Consider the following 9,456-nt stretch of genomic DNA (forward strand, 5'->3'; position numbering starts at 1 on the left):
AATCATTGAAGAGGAAAGCAGAGAATGGGTAAAGTGAAATCACATTAACAACACACTGAGCTTGTTAACCTCTGCAGTGAATCTCATTGAACCTGTGCTTTACATTTAATCATCAGAAAAAAAAAACTTTGGGACGTTGTGGCATGATTTTTTTAGTGAAGTAAATGTCCTCATTATTGCAGTGAGCACATAATGATAATAATAAATACTATTGATATTGCAGCTCGCAGGAGTCCGACTCAAAGAGACAGCGGACAGATGACCAATCGGCAGCTTCGGGTCAAATGATGCAGGACATGCAGGCTAACAGTGCAGGATACAACTACAACAACTGGTATCAGGTGAGCTGCTGTGTTATGTTACTGATATTCGATTGATTTTAAAAGCATTGATCCATGCCATTGCTTGAATGTATTGGTTAATGTTTCTTTTTTTCTTTGCCAGCAATATAATTCCTGGGGAGCTCAGAATTCCTGGGGTCAATATGGGCAGTACGGGCAGTACAACCAGTACTATCCTCCACCGCCAACATAACCGACTACAGCTTCAGAACAGTGATCTTTTTACCTACGGCTTCATGTTCATCATCAACATTCATACAGTCACTCACTCACTCGGATCAGACTATAGTGTGTGTGTTTCTGTTCTGGCATGTGTTGAAAGTGCAAATGAGTTTTTAATGAAATTTGGTTGATTTGGTGGCTGTCTGTTGTTGGTTCAGTTATGTTAGATGAAACCTTTACATTTGTGTGGAAGTTGAAAACGTAACCCTTTAACCTCATCCGTGCTCTGCTATATGTGATGGTGTTTTCAGAGATAAACATGACATGAAGACATTTTTTTTATTTCAACTTGATTTCATAATAAAGAAATTGACATGCTATCATTTACAGTGTTTTGTTATTTTAGCCTGAACATAACTTCTGGGTGAAAACAATGGTTTAAATCAGTAAATCATTTGATGGTCACTAATAGTTATCTTAATACCTTATCTTGGGTGTGTTAAGGTTTTATATATTTTAAGTGTGTTTGAGAACAACAGATAATGTAGCCTGACAACAATGTACATGTATGAAACACAGCTAGATTTATTACTCATTTGTGATTAACTCTAGTTTACTTAAAATCCTAAATATTATGAAAGAACATTTGCTAAATATAATCTTTAATAGTGACTAAGGTCAAAGATTTAAAATGAAGTGAATTCAAACTTAAATGGTTCAAATCGACTCATTAACCTGAATTTCACACTTGGTCAGATGTTTGTGAATTTGATGAAGAAGAAAGAAAATGATCAAGTCAATTGAATAGTTTAGTAGATTTAATAGATACAAGGGCGGTTTCCCGAACAGGGATTAGACTAGTCCTAGACTAATAAAAGTAAGAGCTGTCCAAACTGAAAACAACCTAAACCTTTCCATTTGTTTTGCCTCAAACTTCACACGAGTCATATTTTTAGTAAGGCATGTTTGTTAAAACCAGTTATATTTCTTAATTAAACTAAGGCTTAGTCCTAGCTTAAACTAATCCCTGTCCGGGAAACAGCCCCATAGATTGAATAGATATCTTGTCTTCAGTGTAGTACCACAATATGGGCTACTTTAATTTAACTATTTTTCAGCTTGTTTATAACGAAATTACTTCATTTAAGTTAAGTGCCAAAATATTAAGATTAATAATACTTTGATTAAATAGATGACGTGGTGTTAAAAGCTCGTGTTAACTTTCAGAATAGAAAAAAGACAATGAAATTAACCTGTGACCTATCCTATCATAAAAAGTTGCTTGCTTTTTAATAAATGTAATTTTTGAACGTTTTAAAATAAGAAAAGTTGTGCATGGTGATACAGACGAGTACATGAGGGTTTCAAAGAACTTGCAATTTTATTTTATTAAGATCCGTTAAACAGAAACGGTAACAGTTTCGTCATCACGCACGAGCGTGGTCTGTATGTGACGCAGTTTTCTTCCCAGAGTTCTTTGCTCCGGTGCGCATGCGCACTTTCCTTTTCTCGAGCAGTCGTGGGTCGGCTAGCATCATTCGACGTAAGGCCTTATGTTTAAATAACAAATTTGTCATTTAAAAGCATTTAATAAACTTCGTTAATTCCCGGATCGCTTCTATAAAGTTTAAGTGTATCGTCCGAGGGTGTTTTAAAGAGATATCGCGGTATATTAGCGGTTTATGATGATTTATTTATACCGCGTGTGCTCGTGCCATAAAGTCAGACACGCGGAGAACTCTCGCTGTTAAAAAGTCTCTCACATATCGAGAGGTGGTTTAGTTTTTATGTTTAGATGTCTGTTTGTGTTAAATCGATCAAATTTCACTGAAGTGGATGAATGCAGGATTTATTGCGCTAGATATTAAAGCGGTCACGAGCAAAAACCCAATTGAAACCCATATGTAGTGCCATTAACATATTTAATGAAATCATTTATACAGAGTCGTGATTGATTAATTGTTTTCATAGTTTGCTCTTTTAAGAAGTGTTATGGTTGTTAATGTCTGTATTTGCGTTTCAGTAAACATGCAGCTTTTCGTGCGCGCGCAGAATCTCCACACCCTCGAGGTGTCCGGACACGAGGCTGTCCGTGAGATCAAGGTGAGATATCTTCATTGTTGAGACCTGTATGTATGTATGCATTTGTGATACGGTGTTTATACTGAGGTGTTTGTTGATCCTGTTAGGCCCGTGTTGAACTTCTGGAGGGAGTATCTGTAGATGATCAGGTTCTTCTGCTGTCTGGTGCTCCTCTGGAGAATGACGTCAGTCTACAGGACTGTGGCATCACTGAACACTGCACCCTTGAAGTGGCCGCCAGACTCTTGGGAGGTAAATCTTTTTAAATGTGTTTGTTAAATTGATGCATGTTAAGATACGTCAGTGCATGTTGCTTTTAAGTTAAGGGAAGCACAAACGTGCCTGAGGTTTGAGTTTTAACATCTGTCTTTGTTGTTCAGGTAAAGTCCACGGATCTCTGGCTCGTGCTGGTAAAGTACGAGGACAGACACCCAAAGTAAGTCATCTGTTTGAATTGAAATGTTAATTTTTTTTAAAGAATTCTGTTTGACCAGCGTTTCCTCGTCTGTCTGTAGGTAGACAAACAGGAGAAGAAGAAAAAGAAGACTGGTCGTGCTAAGCGTCGTATTCAGTACAACCGGCGCTTTGTGAATGTGGTGCCCACCTTTGGCAAGAAGAAGGGTCCCAATGCAAACTCCTAAATGCTTCTTTTGATGTATTTCAGAGAAATGTCATTCATAATAAAGGTTCTTGAACTAAATTAGGTCTGAATTTAAATGTATCCTTATTGATTTCCAATGGGCTGTGCAGTTTCACAAAACTTAATTTACATTTTGGCAGTGTCATTTAAATAAGTTGGATAATTTTTAGTGTAACAAACTAGTTAAGATATCAAACTTCTGCCCTGAAGAAGTTGCATTATTTATGAAAATGATTCTTATTGTGATATTTTATACAAGTGTTTGAGCATCAATGATTGTTTCTCATCTCCTGTGATTTGATTGATTGTTGTCTTGAGTATCAAAGATTCATCTCAACATCACTGAAGTTGTGCAAAGAAGGCTAAAAACAAACAAATGTTCAGGTGTATAACAACAACAACAACTTGTTAAAAAGATTATTCTGCATGTATTAAATATTTTAACTGTATTGTGTAGGTATCTAAACTAAGACACGCTTCAGTATGTACATTAAGAAGAGAAAAGTGAGGCAGATGATAATATATTGGTAATCATTTTAGTATTTATAGATGTGATAAACTCGTCAGTCAGAATGAAACTCACAAGACTTTTCTCAGACCCTTTTAATAAAGAGTTTATTTAGTCTATTATTCATGTTGACAGGCAGTATTTACACTTCTTGCATGTTAAGATTAAACGTGGCGCTTTAAAACAACAAAAAATCAGCTGATACAAACACCCAAAAGTTTTGAGAATGCCATCAATATTAATTTCACGAAGTCTGCTGCTTCAGTGTTTAAAATGTTTTTGTAAGACTTTACTATGGTATACTGAAGTATAATTACAAGCATTTCATACGTGTCAAAGGCCTTTATTGACAATTACATTAAGTTTATGCATGGAGTCGATATTTGCAGACTTCTGCAATTCATCCCTACCATGCTGTCAATCAACTTCTGGGCCACATCTTGACTGTCACCAAAATGTTCTTGGATGGTTGCTTTCCAAGGATGAACTTAATTTTTTTATAAACCTAATGCATTTGTCAATAAACGCCTTTGACACTTATGAAATGCGTATCATCAAACTTCAGTATATCATAGTAACATCTGACAAAAACATCTAAAGACACTTAAGCAGCAGACTTTTTGAAAATTAATATTTGTGTCATTTTCAAAACTTTGGCCACAGATGTATACTCTATAAACACATGCTGGATATGGAACACATTATTAGAATTTAATGTTATTCATGCAAAACAAAGAATACTGTATAAAACAGCAATGTATTCATCTTTTCACATTTAATACTTTCTGTAAAAAAAGACCGAGCACATTGTGTTCAGAGTTTATTTTTTATTGTAACATGACAGTCATGCAGCTTTCGAAGTCATCATCATTCCAACAATCTCCATGAAATGCGAGTAGCGAAACAAAAGAATATGTGAGTTATAGTGAAGTGTTTCCGTGTTCTTCATCATCATCATCATCAGTGATTAATCAATAGAAACCAACTCCACCTCAAAAATCAGCTTTGCATTTGGTGGAATTCTGAGTTGAAAATGGTTAAGGCAAGTTATAAAATAGATTGAAAAGCTCAAGATAAAAGACTGATAGATAAATAAGCATAAATGAATGTTTCCAGTACAGATGAGGTTGAGTATAAAGGATACTTTGAGTCAGGAACTCCTTTTCTCCCGTATGCCCATTCAGGATCAATCTCAAGTCGAGCAGTTTCACCTTTACTCATCTTCATCAGACCTTCATCCCACTACAAGAGAAACACGACCTCATGATTTACTGTACCTCTAATGTAAAGCTATGATAAAAGTGTTTAAATGAGATTTACCCCTCTGATGACTTTGCCCATCCCGACTTTAAAGATCAGAGGCTTCGTCTGTTTCTTCTTCTTTGCAGCTATTAAAGGAGAACTCAATCACCAACTGAATCCACAACAAACATGACATGCATTTATTATTGCATTACATTCCCCCTTAAATAAATCACATCAGACAGGTCAAATGGGTTTGTATGTGTTTAAAGTCGGTGCATTACATGCAGGTATGTTTGTATCAAACACGGTCCCGTCCTCAAGGGTTCCCGTGTACCAGCAGCCCACTGTATCTCCTTTCTTGGGGAAATTTGTCTTGTCGCCTTTCTTAAGAATTGATTTGGTGAATTTAGGAGGACCCTGAAAAAACAAACAAACACTCACTATAAAAATGAATGTGAAGAACGAGTAAAAGCAACACGACTAGGATAAAATAATACAAATCCCTGCAGATCAGGTTAATGTTTACCTGCTTACTTTGCATGTAGTAGACATATTGTTAGTAACTTTAAGTGAGCCAGCTGAATAAGTAAAATAAAAATGAATAAAAGCTCATAGATGTGCTTGTATTTGTAAGTAGTTCAACCCAATCTCAAGGCATTTGGTGGTATAGTCACAACATATGCGATTTATTTATCCGTGTTCATGGTTTTTAGCTTTTATTTCATGTCACTCAGAACAAGTTTTTTATGTCTCCGACACGACTTTCTTTTTCATGTCATTTCATGTATCGTATGTATATTTATGTACTTTTTTCTCATTTTTAAATCATTGTTGCTTGAGATTAGGATGTTATGTTATTGGTTTCTTCATGTTTCATTTTAATTTTTAACTATTTTCACTTGCGGTTGGGATGTTTGAAATGTAACCAAGTCATATTAACACCAACCCCAAGTGACAATGGTAAAAAAAGAGAGAAAACAATACATTACATGAAACGAAAAAGACAGTTATGCTACGGACACAAAAACCTATTTACAGAAAAAGACATTTATCCTCAATGACACAAAGAAAAAGCAGAAAATCCTGTCCATGAATACGAATAAATAAATCAAAACGACTATACCACCAATTGCCTTGAGATTGGGTTGGCTTAGGTGTGCAGCTAAAACACTTGAAATGATTTAAACCTCTCGTCATCCTAAACTCCTGATGTGCTGATAATAATAACACACTGCAGGTAGCATACAATGATGCATCGTGACTTTTATTAAAAGTGCCAGTCAGCTTTATATGTTATCATGTTATATGCTGTTATCCGAAATTTTGTGTATAAACTTATAAAGCGACTTGATGTCTCTAAAAATGAAATGATTGTGACTGTTAGGCACACATCTGTTATTTAGAGATATTAGAGAATGTGTTTATATGGACATTAGATGTCAATTATTGCTGTTGTTATTTATGTTGTACGCTGTTTTTTCCCTTTCTTTTTATATGATGGACCTTCATGAGTCTGAAATAAAAATATCATCATCATCATCATCATTTATAAACATCATCCGGTCACAGGATTGATTGAGAGGAGGACACTGCTGTATGAATGTATTGGTGATACCTCATCTTCTACAACTTCTGTCTTCACTTGTTTAGGATTGTCATCAAGTTTTACAGCTTTCACCTCTTGTGTCACCACATCAACATCTGTACCCTTAAACCTCTGAGAAAAACACAGAAAATAAATACTGGACTGTGATTGGACAATAGGACAGGATTGCGTAAAATCAAGTAGAGCCAGCGGCCGTTTCTCAATCGGAGGGCTGCAGCCTCCGGAGGTCGCATATGCAGGCTGCATAGCAACGTCATCAAGACTGCTTTATTTAAGTTCAGTGAGCATTACATTCGCAAGATATTAACATATTACAATTAAATACGATTAACTAGGAATAACAGTGAATTTTATAATGGTTAATATCTTGAAATAAGACAATCTTGATGGCGTATGGAGCCTACAAATGCGACCCCCGGAGGGTGCAGTCTTCAGATTGAGAAACAGCCAGAAGCAGCATCACGTGAACATGACTCTCTCTATATATAATAACACATAACACAGACCTTGCTCAAGAACAGTTGGTTATAGGCTTCAAGAAGTTGCTCTTTTTTGGCCGTCTTTGCCACATTCTTGATATTTCCCATCAGTTTGTGTTCAGACAGAAACTGGAGACATAAATATATATCATGTATATTAATACACACAAAAGATTATTCTGAAGGCATACACAATTTACTCTGATGTTATATTTCAGTAACTTGACTAATATTATCTGACACTTATGGGAGTAAAAGTGAAATCAGGTCTGAGACTGCACACGCATTATAAAACACACTGCAGTCCGTCTCGTGCACATCACTGGTGTAATATGATGAGCAGTGCAGTGCAGTGCAGTGTAGTGTAGTGTAGTGTAGTGTAGTGTAGTGTGTACACTACCGAGTGTGCCGCGTTGTCCTGGATGAATTTAATAACATCTTTCTTCGGTATTTCTTCACTCTTCAACTGCTCATCGCTCCACTCGCGTGCGGGTTCAGCCGCCATGACAATCAACGACACTGCGTCACAGCCGGCACGTGCGTGTCAACAACCAATCACAGGTCATGGTCTTAAAGCGACCGCACGCTGTTATTGCTGTATAAATAAAAACTCTACGATAAATGTTATCTTATAGACCCCTTCAAAGTTTGTAAACATTGAATGACTATCAGGTGCGCGCGCAGCATGGGGTCAAACTGTTCATACCATCCAGGCTTTATAATGTAATCTAACAGGGCTGAAAAATTATGACTTACCTGAAATGAAGTGAGCACTACAAACACAAGCCTCTTTGATCTTTGCATTGTTCCAGTCTGCACGTTAATTGCTTGCAGCTGCAGATGTTGTATTTTTTTGTTTTTGAGATTCTGCATGAATCGTGAAAACTTAACGAAAGACCTGGTGCGATTTTCACAACCCACGACGTAAGTAGGCATTTTTGACGATACCGAATAATACGCAACTCAATCTGCTGTAATGGCTTTTCTGACCCTGACATGCGCAGTGGAAACTGCCTGTGACGTGAACCGTGAAGGGGTCTATATCATAGTTACAAAAAAATTGTTTTTTTTTTGTGTAGTGTGTTTGGTTTAGGTCCCGCACGGCTGTATTTCAATTTACTGTATTATATTTAGTATCATTTTGGGATTCCATTTTTTTTAACTTTAGTTGTGTAATGTTGCTGTTAGAGCATAAATAATGCCTACAAAATTATAAAACTTAAAGTTTAATGCCAAGCGATATAATTTTTTTTAGCAGAATTCGTTTTTTAGAGAACGGCTGGTTTGGACTACAGACACCTCTATTTCCCGGTTAGATGACGACTAAATAGACAGCATTTTGCACACACACTATCGTTTTTCTTCTTTAACTTTTACTTCTTCCAAGAAGAGAAAGCACTGGAGCATGTTTGTTTGATTCAGTGGCCCCCCCAAACAGAATGAGATTAAAAAAATTTTTTTTTTTTTTTTTTAGATTTTTAGATTGAAATAATAGTAGTAATATGTATTCATTAAAATGTACACTAAAAGCACTATGTAAAAAAATAAAATACATTTGTATAATGTGTTAAATAGAATACAACCTTAACCCCTCCCCTCTCCTTTACCCGCGATTACGCGCCGCCGCACTACCATCCATGTGACGTACACGTGACGTCCTGTTCGCTCCTGTTCAGCCATTGCATGCATTACAGAAGAAACTCACAAACTAGTAAGTAAAACTCAGTTAATTCTACGTTATATAAAGCATATTGTTTCAACTTAGATAATCACTGTCAGGGTTTAAATTGGGCTGGGGCCATCCGGGGCTAAACCCCGGCACCAGAGACGTCATGCCCATTCAAACTGACCCTCGTTTTTTGAGCCAACTGGATTTTGCATGCAACCTCAAAACAAAGAAGCATCCATTAATCTATTGCTTGTCTTTTAATCTGTTTAATATGCGCAATATTATCAATTCTGTGCTGCATCCTTGTCACTTTCACTTGTCATTTTCGCCGCTTTGATCGTGTTAAATTTCTTTATTCTGGCGTCATCAGCGTCGGAGCGCGCTCACAAGCTTTGCTGTTGCATTTGGCTATCTGAGGAATTAAAACGTCTAAGAAACGCTCACAGCATTTCCAAACCCCAGGACAGTAATGTGCAGTTAACCTCCTCTGTGTAGAAAATGTATAGTTTAAAATGTGACAGTCTGGACGTTATATTAGTAGAGATTTCTAGATTTATCTTCTTGGCACAACGCCAAAGTTCGCCAGAGTTCACGGGGGCGCAGAATCACACATGCTCACATACGAGGTACATTTAATGCAAAAGTCCGTTACTCTAATAATTTTATCTAAACATATTGTTTTAAATCGTTATTGAACATTACAATCAATCACGTGGCTATAGCT

General features: G+C 36.5%; 2 protein-coding genes and 1 long non-coding RNA gene across 3 annotated transcripts; 2 read left to right on the forward strand and 1 right to left on the reverse strand.

Annotated features, from left to right (window-relative positions):
• LOC141363316 (uncharacterized) lies at positions 1-886 on the forward strand. The gene is made up of 3 exons (XR_012368864.1): positions 1-28; positions 224-341; positions 445-886. It is a non-coding gene; the product is annotated as an uncharacterized lncRNA (long non-coding RNA).
• Positions 887-1,966: 1,080 nt separating this feature from the next.
• LOC129428972 (ubiquitin-like FUBI-ribosomal protein eS30 fusion protein) lies at positions 1,967-3,285 on the forward strand. Its single transcript, XM_055185376.1, has 5 exons — positions 1,967-2,046; positions 2,527-2,606; positions 2,693-2,837; positions 2,966-3,021; positions 3,101-3,285. The coding sequence occupies exons 1-5, from the start codon at positions 1,995-1,997 to the stop codon at positions 3,224-3,226; spliced, it is 459 nt and encodes a 152-aa protein (XP_055041351.1). The 5' UTR covers positions 1,967-1,994; the 3' UTR covers positions 3,227-3,285.
• A 1,255-nt stretch (positions 3,286-4,540) lies between these two features.
• On the reverse strand, positions 4,541-7,621 carry LOC129428970 (peptidyl-prolyl cis-trans isomerase FKBP3). Its single transcript, XM_055185373.2, has 7 exons — positions 7,464-7,621; positions 7,091-7,192; positions 6,594-6,695; positions 5,260-5,395; positions 5,054-5,121; positions 4,878-4,975; positions 4,541-4,755 (listed from the first exon to the last, which is right to left on the reverse strand). Exons 1-7 carry the CDS (start codon positions 7,566-7,568, stop codon positions 4,701-4,703), a joined length of 666 nt encoding a protein of 221 aa, XP_055041348.1. The 5' UTR covers positions 7,569-7,621; the 3' UTR covers positions 4,541-4,700.
• Positions 7,622-9,456: the final 1,835 nt, after the last annotated feature.

Source organism: Misgurnus anguillicaudatus, unplaced genomic scaffold (assembly GCF_027580225.2).
Source record: "Misgurnus anguillicaudatus unplaced genomic scaffold, ASM2758022v2 HiC_scaffold_34, whole genome shotgun sequence".
Lineage (NCBI taxonomy): Eukaryota > Metazoa > Chordata > Actinopteri > Cypriniformes > Cobitidae > Misgurnus > Misgurnus anguillicaudatus.